At 49.3% G+C, this 13,366-nt stretch overlaps 1 protein-coding gene across 4 annotated transcripts in view; it reads left to right on the top strand.

The window, feature by feature from the left end:
* Positions 1–675: 675 nt before the first annotated feature.
* GRM7 (glutamate metabotropic receptor 7) overlaps positions 676–13,366 on the top strand; it is a 283,339-nt gene continuing 270,648 nt past the window's right edge. For 2 of the 4 annotated variants that reach the window (XM_088532061.1, XM_088532062.1), the window contains exon 1: positions 676–1,294. In XM_088532061.1, coding sequence (XP_088388187.1) covers positions 758–1,294 — 537 coding nt within the window. In that variant the 5' untranslated portion in view covers positions 676–757. The remainder of the gene's footprint in view (positions 1,295–13,366) is intronic. The other 2 variants (XM_088532059.1, XM_088532060.1) reach the window with 1 other exon arrangement.

Here is a 13,366-nt window from a genome sequence, read left to right on the forward strand (position 1 = left end):
CCAGGGGAGGCATAAAATCAGTTTAATTAGACATGTGATGTATGACCAGGGAGGGGGAACATACCAAGCAGCAACCTATGTTAGGCGGGCTGGGCAGTCTGTAACTTCTCAAGTACCTTGGTCAAGCAGGAAAAGGAGAGGGTGCACCTCGTTTGGGAACTTTCATTGTGATAAAAGGAGGCTGCATCCTCCAGGAATTTGAGACACCTTACAGGCGTAAGAAGCGGTGGACTTTCTCTTCATTTGAATGAGGTTTGAGGACTCCTCTGTCTCCTTTGGGGACATTCGGTTCTTGACAGGAAGATTTTTTCCACATGCTGGGTCTGTCGCCGGCCGAGGGGCAGCCCAGGCTCGCGGGAGGCAGCCTGGGGGCGGCGGGGGCAGGGGGCTCCTCACGGTGGGGGATGCCGCGGGGCGCGGGCTGCTCGCGGCCGCCGTGCGGGGCCACCGGGCAGGGCCCTTGGCCGGGCCGGGCGGCTGCCGGCCCCGCGGCGGAGGGGCCCAAGGCCGGCGGGGCCGCCCCGCCGCCGCTGCGCGCGGCCGCCCGGGCCGCATCTGTGCGTAACGGCGGAGCGCGGCGCGGGGAGGAGGCAGCGGGCGGGAGGTGGGGAGAGCGGGAGGCGGAGAGGAGCCGGGCGACCATTTAAAGCGGTAGGAGCGGCGCGGCGCCCCAGTGCTGCGCGCAGGGCTCCGCGGCGGAGGCAGCCGCAGCGCGGGCGGGCGCTGCCCCGGCCCTGCCGCCGCCCCGCCCGGCGGTATGAAGGCGCGGGGGAGCCCCGGCACCATGCTCCGCATGGGCGGGCTGCTCCGGCTCCTCACTTTGGTGAAGTTGCCCTGCTGCCTGCTCGAGTTGCTGCTTTCCGAGGCGGCCCGCGGGCAGGAGATGTACGCGCCGCACTCCATCCGCCTTGAGGGGGACATCACCCTGGGCGGCCTTTTCCCCGTGCACGCCAAGGGCCCCCCAGGCTTGCCGTGCGGGGACATCAAGAAGGAGAACGGCATCCACAGGCTGGAGGCGATGCTCTACGCGCTTGACCAGATCAACAGCGACCCGGACCTGCTGCCCAATGTCACGCTGGGCGCTCGCATCCTGGACACCTGCTCCCGGGACACGTACGCCCTGGAGCAGTCGCTCACGTTCGTGCAGGCGCTCATCCAGAAGGACACCTCCGACGTGCGCTGCACCAACGGCGAGCCGCCCGTCTTCGTCAAGCCCGAAAAAGTAGTCGGTGTGATCGGGGCGTCCGGGAGCTCCGTGTCCATTATGGTGGCCAACATCCTCCGGCTCTTCCAGGTGGGTCCGCGCTCCGTGCCCGCGGCGGGACGAGCGGCCGCCCCGGCCCCCCCGTCCCTCCGGCTGCTCCCTCGCAGCCCGCTCTGCTTCGGCGCCTCCTCCTTCCCCCAGAGCCCGCCACGCTGCGGATGCATCGCCCGTTCGCGAGCAGCATCCCAGGCTGGGGAGGAGAGCTGGCTGTGCGGGAGGACCGAGGATCGTTCGCGCAGGAGGCGCCCGGGGCGCAGCGCTGCTCGGCGGGGCCGGCGCAGGAGCTCCCCTGGCTGCCCCCCTCCGTGCCGGTGCCGGGCAGCGCGGAGACCACGCTGGGGAGCGGCGGGGCCGGGGCCGCCCTGCGCCCCTCGAGGCGCAGGCAGGGCGTTAGCGGGGCAAGAGCTCCTGTCCCGGGTGCTTAGCAGCCGCTCTGCGCGGGGCTGCGTGCCCGAACGCGCAGTCTCCGCAGCCGCGGTGCCGTCCGGCCGCGCAGAGCAGCTCAGGGGCAGAGCAGGGCGGCTCCACTGGGCCCGCGAGTGCGGGCGGCTCAGACGGGAGCGCGGATCACAGGCGGATCGTGCAGGGGTGTGTGTGTGGTGCGGGTGCGTGTTTGTGTGCGTGGGCGCGCGGCCCCGCGCGCTGCCCCGCACGGTACCGCGGTCCCTAGCGCAGCGGGGAGGCCCCAAGGCTGCGGAGCGGGGGCAGCGGGAGCGGCGCCGCCGCCACCAGCTGCATCATGCAGCTCAGTTTCTTGCTCTCTATTCTGTGACTTCACTGAGAGTGCCCAGCAGGAGGATTTTCTTGTTATTTTTGCGTGATTTTTTCCCCTTGTGCGTGGGGAGATTCCCCTCCTCCCCCAGCTGGAAACTTGTGCCATTTTCATGGGAAACCCACACTCTGATGTCAGTAGTCACTGATACTCCTTATTCCCATCTGGCTGTCAGTGCTAGGCATGGCCGTCACATGCAGGGAACTGAGCGATGCATCTTCTGTTACCCCTTCGTAGGGGTAGTGCTGGATGGACTCAGCCCCAGCTGCTTTCCTGAAAAAGAAAACAGAATCCCGTTTTGTTTTTCTTTCTCTCACCCCCCCCACTCAATGAATTAAGATGCAACTTGTGCCATTTCTGGAATCAGTGGCAAGCTGAATCTGTAATAGTCTGTGCGGCTTCAACCTGCGGCTGCTGATACTGAGCTTTCTGAGAGCAGCAGCTCTGCGTGCATGTGCATGCTTGGCATCGCTAGGTACGCTCTGCTCGCTGCTGCTCCACACTCTGCGCCTCATAAACACCCTGCCAGGGCTGGAAAACAGATGAGCTCATGCTCCATCTGAGCTAGAACCGAAGTGTTCGGGGACACGAATGCTGCTGAAGTTCAGCTCAAGTCCATGTTCAGCAAAAGCTGTTTGCTGTGGACTTGTACCAGCAAGTGCATTGAGAGCAGGCAGCCCTCCGGCACTGCGATGCTATGCAGGAGCAAATACTGGGTGCTGGGTGCTGAGACCTCGCTGAGGAGCAGATCCTGGGCGCACTGAACCTCTGTGTAGCAATGATATGTGCAAAATCTTTCCTACTGCTAATGTCACGTAATGGAGTTTGCAGAAAACAAGGTGTTTGGGGAGCTTTCTATACATATGGATATTCATATATGTGTAAACATTTTAACATATTGTTATTGAACATCTGTCCAAAATTGCTTTTTAAACAAATCATCCCCAAAGCAGCAATGCATACATGCAGAGAATGGTTTTACCGAATGTCTATTTTATGGTTTGGTTCTGCTGGTTTTAAGCAGATTTTTCATGCAGTAGCACTGTTCCCTCATCCTCTCTTCCTTCAAAGCACAATTCAGAGCATGGCTCAGCCAGGGAGATACAAGAAAGAAAGAGATCCTAAAAGAGGTTGGAGAAGAGCTGGTCCTAATAAGCAGCTGTGTGCTGATGGTGGCTAGGGGCAATATGTTACCAGAGGGAAAAAAACTTGGTAGTCTATGGGCTGTCTTTCGCAGTCAGCCTGTTTCTATAGCTCGATGTGAGATTTACTAACCTCGGCAGCATTGTAAGGTGGGGACGGGTCCTTCTCCAGCATTTGTTTTTCTGCAGGAGGCACAAACTGGCTTTTCCTTAAGATGGTGTAGATGAAAACTCTTCTTTCCCTCCGCTGAAGCTGATATAAGGAAACTTTGCACATTAGTATTTACATTTTTTTGGCAGTATGCTGGAAGAGAATTGATGTACTTTAAGGAAAATACATGTACAGCGTGCACAGAGTTGTGGGGTTTCCTCAGCCAGCTAATGAGGCTTTGGGGTCCTTCTCCTTTGGATGGGAAGAATTCAGGCTCTTCATCTCGCTCTCTGCATAAGAAGTTGGAATAACTCCTTGTCCTCTTCACCTGCCTGTTCCCAATACAGTGTGGAGATCTGGAGTATCTTCAACTAATGCCAGCGGGTGTATCAGCAGGGTAGAGCTGCACTGAGCTCCTCTGAATTCCAATTCATCTGTGCAATTACTGTTTGAAGTTGGGCAGAAGCTTCCCTTTGGAGAAAAATGAAGGCTCTGCACAGGGCTATTAACCTTTTCCTTTTTCCTGTGTGATGAGAGAAGTGCCTGCACATCTCCCTGACACCCCTGAAGCGCACGCTCAGTAGCGCACCAGAGGCTCTGGGCGGCTGTGTGGCCGGGCCCGAGCAGCTGCACCCGCCTCGTGTGCCCCGTCTCTGGGAGGGCATGTGGCAGGGACGTGCTGGCAGAACAGGTCCTTACTCCTAGGCTGAGTCCTCGAGCACTCATCTTGCAAAACTGCAACCAGTGAGAGGTGCAAACAAACTCCTTTGCACGAGTGCAGGGTTTAGAGGAAAAGTGAGAAATTCACACCTGCCTTCAGCATTGCTGCAAGTTTGTGTGTGACCTGAGGTTGCCAAGAAGTTCAGCTGCGCCCCAGCCCCACACCCAAGTCTCTCCTGTGGAGCTGTGTAAGCTCCGAGGCCAAGACTTGCTTAAGCTGTGCCCACGCTTGACCCTTTGCGTCCTGTTGCTGGGTTCACAGTGACAATGACTGCGGGGACTGCAGTTTCCAGACAATGCCTCTGGCTGGGCAGGTTGTTTTTGCATCAGTTTGTTATTTAGTTCAACTGTCTTGTGAAGCAGGCAAATGTTCCCTGCCTAGGAGCGAGGGTGCCTGCAAAGGAGGTCAAGTGGAGCAGCCATTTTCCGGTTTGTAGCAGCAGCACCTTCGGCTGTCGTCGGTTCTGTGCACAGTCGCCCTGTGCCTGCACCCGTGTAGCGCACACGTCCTGTCTGTTGTCCTTGGCCCATCTGCGGCACCACGATGAGTGACGTGTAAGCTTTTGAGTCATGAACTGTGGCATATCTTTTCATTGAAGATGTGGTTGCCTTAAAACCAGATTTCTGGAGAAGAGATTGTGTTTGCTATTCTGTGTGAGAGGGACAACTTCCAGAGCGTTTCGTGGGAAGCTGCAGACAATAGCTTGAAGCGAACACCACGCTGTAGGGCTGCGGTGCGGGGTGTTACAGGACTGAGGATGAATGCAGCCAAGGTGGGAATGCAGTGTGTGTGCTGGACCGTGGCGTAATAAACACATAAATATGCAAGTATGTCAAGTATACTGATCTCTTAAATACTATTAGAGAATGCCAGTATATAGCATGCAGATTGTAAATTAAATCTCTCCTAAATATAAAACACAAAACAGCTTGGAAAGCTAGTGTCACATTTTAAAAATATTATTAATTCACCATGTCATAGTTTTCCTTTAAAATGTAACTCCATGAAATTTAATAACTACACTGAAAATTGCCAAGCAGTTTATCCATTTTGTAGATTTTGGGACTGAAACTATGAAGATGAGGACTACCTGCATACTGATCTTTTTTTTTTTTTTTTTTTTTTTTTTTTCAACTTTCCTTTCATGCTCTGGAAAACTGAGTTTTGGCTTACATTAAAACTCGACAGACTTCTCCGTACAAGCTTTACTAGTGACCTGCTTACTGCTTGGGGTTTCTGTCCTCAGGGTAGGTAGTTTTGAACAGTCAGACAACAGCCACTCTCCCTTGTCTACATCCTGCCTTCCTTCTATCCACGGTGGGTGTGGGGCCCTAAGGAGGCATTCCCAGTGCCTCACAGGGAAGGGGATGAAGGGTACAGTCAGACTGGAAATAGCAGCTGAAACTTCCCTTAAATCACCTAGCTGCTTTTGACTGTATTTACTTCCTTTGATAGTAAGCGGGGAAGTTGTGGTACCCCCCTTACTCGCGTACCCCAGGAAAGCAGCACGCACCATTTTCAGTTAATGCCCTAGATGCGTGTGACGTGGAAGTCGAGGGGAGGTAGCAGGGCAAGGAGGGTAGGTCTGGTAAGTTGTGTGCTGCTTTTTTCTTTGGAAAGGGTGTGCCCGTTTGGAGAAGCTGCAGCCAGGTTATCCTCTGCCAAACCAGGGTAGCCGCCACCAGCAATAGCCTGTGACTGGATGAGCTACAGCGCTGGAGTGCGAATTAAGTTTGTCTCTGAGCAGTCATCGGTTGCCTTTCCTGTTCAGTGTGCAGGATCATGAGGAGAAGGAAAAGGACTATATGAGATGGATTTTACAGACTCTGTGATTCTATGCTTTCCAGAGATGCTTCATAGGCATTCGGTTTTTAATGAATTCTATGCTGCTCACCTGCTGTCTTTCTATAAACTCCTTCAGCCTATAGGAAAACTATTTGTAAATTAATCGTTCTGTCTCTCTCTTCCTTTCTCCTCTTTCTTCTCTCTTGCTTGTTTGCTTGTTTGAAGTCTCTTACAGGGAGTATGTGAAATGGGCCCTGAGATCTCCATTTGTATAGGATCTGGCGGCAAAGCAAGAGGTTTGTGCTCCAGTGCTTCCTCCAGGCTCAGGATGGCAAGATGATTGATACTGAATGGCCACTGTCATGTAGTGCAGTGCCCCTTCCAGTGGGGAGCGATGGGTTGGCCTTCTGCTTGGGGCCTGACGTACAACTTAGGCAATGTTTTTTATTTTATTTTTTGTCATGTAATACATGCAATCAACTGATGAGTTCAAAAATATTGTATTTTTCTTTTTTATTTTTTAGTAAGACAATGCATGTTAGTAAATGGAGCAGTGATATATCTTTAAAACCCGTTTTATCTTTCAAGTGGATTCACATAGAGTTTTACAAAAAAGCTGAAAATAGGAAACAGAGTAAACCTGAATTCTGTGCCACTTCTCTTGTGTTTCTCAGCAAGCTGTAATTTTTAGCAGTCCCTGAGTATTTGTGTTTGTTGTTACTGTTGCACTTCATACCCTTCAGCAAGCTGATCCATGCAGTTTTACTGTGGTGTTGTTAATATATTGCTACATTTAATATATGTGGAATCTTATTTCCCCTGCATAAAGCAAAAGTAAATGAAAATCCAAGTTTCAAAGGGTTCAAACACTTACATGTGGAGTTAGTAAGGGAAGCTGGAGGTGCTGTGAATTTTTATGGAATACAGTATTTTGGAGATAATGTTTATTTTCTTGACAAGGTAAAGAAGTTCAATATTATCAATAATCTCAGTTCTTTATCTGTTTCAAGTACATCTCTGTGGACTTTGGGTAGAAGAGAGTGTACAGGGTCACTTGGAAAAAGAAGCTTCTGCCAGGAGGGACTGGTTGCGCATAGAGGGGAGAAGGCAGGTAGTGCTTATGCGAGGGAGGCTGAGCAGGTAATGCGGGCTGGCATGAGGGGAGCACATGGGCATGTTGGGCTGCGCCAGCCTCTGCGGTGAAAGCAAATACCCAGCAAGCACATTTGTGCAATTCCACTTCTTTCTTTGAACTGAAATAAGGTGACCTCTTTGGAATGACAAATGGAGGGATCATTTCAAGACATTAATTTTTATGAAAGAAATATTGATCTAGTTTTGAATCTTGTAAAGCTAATACTGTAAAACTACATGTACTGTATTCTGTATTTTATTCTGTTAAATGAGTTTTGCTTGGAGGCATTAAAACCATCCAGCATAATATTCTGTATCATAATATCAGATGTTGTTATTTCTATTTATAGTGATATTCAGCTTAATCTCAGTGAATGACAATGGTGACTGTCTCAGACATAGGACGATGATGAATTTTATCATAATATTGGAAGATGTGAAGCATGTAATTAAGGCCGCTTGGATAGCACGGTATCTGATACAGTCAGATCATTAGTGCGGTGGAAGGGGTATCCAGACAAAGAACGTTCTGAAGCCAAACAAGTCGTGCAACATGAGTAAACCCTGTCCCTGCCAAGCTGCTGTCTGCACCACATGTGCTTCACTGGGAGGAAAGGCTTGGAATGGCAGGAACCAGCACGTGGGAGTGGTGGAAAATCTCCTGTTGCCAGGGCTGTGCTTCCACGCAAGCTTTACCTGCTGTGGTGTCCCTGTATCCTCTTAGTCTGTGGCTGAAATGCAGGCCAGAGCTTTACTCTGGAGTATTTTTAAAGGAACTTGTCAAGCATGCCATGAAGTGCTCCTAATTGGAGGTTGCCTTCCTCCTGTGCGGAGGTGGGGTGAGGCTTGGACTCTTGTTCGGAGGGGAAGAGACCGTGGCTGTGGGCGCTGCGTGGGGTGCACACTCCTTGTGCTGCCTGTAGCCAGGGTAGTGCCAGGTATCTTGTTCTTGTGCAGTCTGAGCCTCCGAGCAGGGCACTGCTGAGCTGAGCGCTCTGCGAGCAGCTGGGCCAGGCTCTGCTGCATGCTGCAGTGCCAGGCAGTGGCACTGGTGTGCTAGGGATGGCCCCCGTGTGGCTGGCACGGCCGCCCTGTGCTAGCCCAGGGGCATGTGGGCTCAAGCAGCTTCACTGCTTCCAGTTCAAAGACTGGATTGTCCAGCCAGGGCTTGGGGAGGCCCCAGAGCTGTGTCGCCTGCTGTAGCTACCTGCTTGGATCTTGCCCTTACAGTTTTACAAATGTTTTTGGCTTTTCACTTCTGAGTCTTACACTTGCTGACAAAGCCAAAACCTTAAGCTGTGGTTGTCCTGAAAAATGACTGTGATCCAAGTTCTTCTCAGGTGGGTTGGTCTAAATCTGTGTCTATGCTTCCTTCCTTAGAGATTTCCCATTTTTACTGCTGCTAGCGGGATTTGAAGAGCAAGCTGGGACGGCTCAGGGTGCTGCAGTCCCAGGGGCATGGGGGTACGAGCCCTGTGGAATGGCCAACAGTCCCTTGGCAGGCAGAGCTAATGTGACCCAAAGGAGAGGCTGGCTCCTGATTTGACTTTAAACATCACTTGTCACTGGAAACACCAAAAAAGTTGGTTGCAAGGTCGTTACCAGTATTTTTCAGGGCTAGCTGGAAAAGGCATCCTTTTTATTCCTGATTTCTGCACCTCAAATTTTGTTCAGGGTGCAAAAGTGCATGTAGATCCCCACATGGGATGTCGGTAGCAGCTGTTCATTGTTCTCATGCACAATGGCATTAAACCTAAGTTTTCTTAAAAGGTTGCAACTAAATGCATAGGACTACAAATCCAAAGATCATAAAGAATGGACACAAACTTGTCTTCCTGCACTTCTCCAACATTCTTTCTGAAAACTCTGGTGTTAGACAGCAGTGAGAAAGCTGCAAGCTGGGAGGAGATTGACCTGATTTGTGCTGACAGCTTCCAGCTTCCGGCTGTCGGGGTGCGAGGCGGCCGCCTTCTGCATCCACAGGCTCCAACTGGCTGCTAAGCGCTGGTGCCTTTGGCCCTGCCTGCCTGTTAGGAGATCATGGAAAACATGGGAAGAACTTACATACCTGTAACTTTTTGCCCATGAGTCTGGACCCTAAGGGTGAGAGAGTTGCAGTCGGTAGCGCTGGGAAGTACCCTTATGTGGCAGAGTGCCAGCCTCCCGCTTCAGCCCTTGGCCTGCCCGTCCCTTCCCTGTGGTTCCCTGGGCAGAGATCGTGACTGCGGGTCTCGCCACATTTCTCATCTTCGCTCCCCATTCTCCTGGTTTGTTGGGAGTCATAGGTGGCTGACAGTCTCTGAAGCCTTGACACCAGCATCTGCTGGGAACAAAATGCTTCAGTTCAGATCTTGGTGTCTCCCAAGTTTGTTTTCTCTGCTGCCATTTTAGAAGTTGCTTGGAAGAACTGTCTGCAAACTCGCATGCAGAAGGTTTTCTGATAAATTTATTATTTCATAAATATTTTATTAACAGTAATTACGCATTCATCAGAATGGAGATTTGTTTCAGTGTCATTACATTCAGCCTCATAATTATATGCATGGTATTTTTGCACACAATACAAACTTGGGGCAGCTCCTCTGTAAATGCAGTGCCAGGCTTGGTGAGACAGGCGTAGTTTACAGCTTTTCAGGATTTTCGTCTCTAGATATTAGCATATTCAGTATACCAAAAAGAATGGTATGACAGGAAGTTTTTTGAATGAGAGTGGAGGATTTGGGCCTTGAGAACTGCAGCCAGCTCCTCCGTGAAGGACAACGGAGCCGCTCCATAGGGGAGCAGGGATCCGACAGGCATCGCGGGCTGCCGGAAGTGTCGAGTCGGCTGTCGGAGCCCAGCAGGCCGCCTGTCCCCCAGCAGGGCTTGCCCCTGCCGACGTGCCCCCGAGACGGGGACAAAACTCCTGTTGATGCTCCAGTGCCACCACAGAGACTGATGGTAGTGTTAAAAGTTGTGGTGTTGCTGAGGAAAGCTAGAGATTGCAGCCAGGCCAGCAAATTCCCCTTTTCCTGAGCTTATGGACCTTTCTCTCGGGAGAGCCCTGCATTCCCTTGTGTCTGTGTCCTCTTGGGTGACACCTCTGTCTTGCTCTAAGCATAATCAACATGGTCTTCTCAACGACAATGTCAGGCAGCATGAATGCCTAATCCCAGTAATACAAGACTCCATTTAATATTAAAAACTGCTTAAATCCTGACCTGCTTTGTGCTTGTACTGGTTAAGCTGGCATTTCTCTTGGCTTGCGTTAAGCACTGGGAAGAGGTGCAGAGGAATGTCTTCTAATCTAAAAGGAAAGGATGTTCCAGGATGAAGTGGGATGATGATAGCTATTGATCAATAGCTACTGTTTGCCTTGAATCATGACCTTGTGCCCCACATATCCCAATGGTTAATTTCCATATTTTAAAAAAAAAGCAAATTCGTTGAATTCCATGTATCAACCTAGGTCTTGTCATCAATGTCAAGAAGGGCTAAGGGTTCACTGTGCTACATTCCCCACTGTTTTCCCAGTCTCCAGCCCTTAATGCTGGAATTTCATTTGACACTCAGGTCCATGAGGACTCTGTGGGCAGCACTGTGTGTGCTGGTGCTGCATGTCCAGTCTTTGTCGCTGCTCTCCATAGTACTTTGAAGTTCAAAGCCAGCATTTCTGCTGATGCAACCAAACAGTTTGTGCTGCCTCCTCATCTTGCAGTCGTTCCCTTTGCATTTAAAAGGTACTTGCTGAAGATGTCTGTCTGGAGTATTATTTATGTCACTCTCCTAATTTCTTTGCCCACCTCTTGTTTTCCTTAGTGTGAAGTTTGAGTTTTGTACCCTTATGCACAACAGCAGCCTCACAGCCTGTCCTTTCCATGTGCCTTGCCTGATCTTTAGTCATGCTGCACCTTCCCCCTCCACCCTTTCTTTTACTGGCTCTGGAAGCCTTCAGCTTTTTCTCCTCCTGGCACATGCCTTGGTGCTTGAGCGCCCACGCAGAGGTCACCTATCCCCACAGCTCACTTCACTCCTCTGCCAAAATCCTCCGTGCCAGCATCTTGCTGAGCAACGCCAACCGAGTCGTGATTAAAAGGGATAATGGCATAGCTGTTCTTATTTACTTAATTTAGAAAAGCGAATCCTGTATGAGTGGGGTCAGATCCCAGCTGAGGGGTGGAAGTGGAGCTCTGGCAGCTTCGGCTACCCACTCTGTACCTTTTGGTCTAGGTTTTTCTTTCCTTTGAAAGCTGATATGCTCCCCAGTTACCACCTTGTCCGTGCTTAGTTGTGCTCAACACATGGTAGTTTCTCATGACATGCATAATAAAGAGATTAAAATGAAACAGCAAGATACAGATGAACCTCATGAATAGCTGAAAAGTAATAAATGTGCTATCTTGAATCGAACTGCAGGTTATAAGAGCATGGGGAGCTTCACCGCCACTGAAGCTCTGATTAAGCGCACGCCTTGCTGCCATGTGGAAAAGAGCAAGTAGCTGTGGTTGTGTCTTTTCCGTGCCAATTGCATCGAGATGGAATCCTATTAGGGAGGATCAACACCAAATCCTGTTAATAAAAAATAGCAGGCACCTAATCAAAACTTAAAGGGAAACTATCAATGCAGACTTGACTGGAAGTTGTTGTTATTATAGGAATAACTGCAAGTGCCGTACAGATGCTTTCATACGGTAGTTTTTCATAGGGTGGTTTCACACAGTAGCTTCCCTGTAGTGTGACCCAAGCTTGCAGTGCATAATGATTCTGACAAGAAAAAGGAATTAGGTGGCGTCGCTGCTCGTGGTAGTGTTTCTGTGTGACCGCAGTGCGCAAAATACCTGAGTGTCTCCAGTGTGAAGGTTTTTCAAGGTGGTTTTTAGTGGTGTGCACCATTATCCTGGCAAAGGGGGTTCAGAGGTAGCAAGGCATAGGTAGGTGTCTCACTCCCTGGCAGCTCCAAGGCAACTGAGAGCTGTATGCCTGTGTGAATACTTGAAAACATTTCCCATAATATAGGACTTTTGTCACAGGTAGGGATTTGTGTACTGTATGGGATTTTTTTAAGTTGACACTAAAAATTAATTTTCCATCTGCCTCTGGCAACCCTGATGGTATCAGCCCCCCAGGAGTCACACTTGTTTTTACTTTGATGGGTTAATTAGATGTGCAGAAATGGAGAAATAACTTAATTTCTTCAAACCTCTGGAAGATCTCCAGGAATGCTGTAGGGTGACTTCGGTAGCAGTGGAGGGTTGTTCCATGGGGGCACTCAAAGAGTGGCTCCAGCCTGTTTAAAGGTAGGTTTCCATCATGAAGCACTTTTTTTTTTTGTGATATGGTAAACTGTGAAGGACACTAAATCCATGAGGCAATGAATGAAATCACAAATACTGTTTTTTTTTTCCACCTGTGATAAATATATTTTGATAGAGCAGCAGATCATCACAAAAAAAAAAAAAAAAGACAAAAAACAACCCCACCAACTCTAGTGCTTATTTTCTCAGGAGGAATCTTCTTATGTTTCATAAGAAAATAAATACCTCCAAGCACAAAAGCACTGAAGAATGGGGGTGATAACCCTTGTCTAAAACTGCCTGCTTGAGATAAGTAAAACTTCTACTGTTCTATTTAAGAATTCCAGCTGTTGGTGGACTAAATATTGCTTATTAAAATGTGCAATATATCACCATGGTTATGATATGGGAAATAAATTCCATATTTGTTTTTGAGTGTGAATTTATTTTTTCTGTAACCAGACACTTTATATTTAAATGTGTACTGACCTGATTATTGTAACTCAGGAGCTGATCCCTGCCCGAAACCGTTATCCCCTCCCAGTGAAAAGGCCCCATGCAGAATGAGAGCAGGGCCTTCAGCTGTGGTGCTAGAGCCTGGCCTTGGAGCAGGTTTGGCTAATAGGATCTCTTTTACATGTGAGTAAGCAAGTAAAGGTAGCAGCAAATTAGCTAAGGTATATAATACATTTAAACTATGAAAGAAGTTGGAACAGTTTATGAAAAATATTAACTATTCCATAACATGAACTAGCTGATTTTACCTTTACACAGCAAACTATTCTTAAATGTAACTTTACATGGTGGCTCATTTATGCATATTGCTTTGTTGCTTCTTTTGCTAGCTTTTGAAATTGATTTTTTTTTTTTATTTAGAAATAGATGTGTGTGCTTCTCCCTCATTCCCTCCCTCTGCCTTCCAGCTCCTACGCAGTCTGGAAAATTGATCTGACAGTAGATCCTAATCTCCAGGGTGAATTTTAGATAGGATGCTCTGTAGTTCTTAAAGGAAGTTTTTCTTTACATGCCATTATAAAGGTATCATTGACCTAACTAAACCAGCAAACTCTTCTATCTGTTTTTCATACTACTTGTGGGGAGTGCATTAAATCTGATCACATAAA

Source organism: Tinamus guttatus, unplaced genomic scaffold (genome assembly GCF_059628265.1).
Source record: "Tinamus guttatus ecotype Peru unplaced genomic scaffold, ASM5962826v1 Tinamus_guttatus_pri_ptg000451l, whole genome shotgun sequence".
Lineage (NCBI taxonomy): Eukaryota > Metazoa > Chordata > Aves > Tinamiformes > Tinamidae > Tinamus > Tinamus guttatus.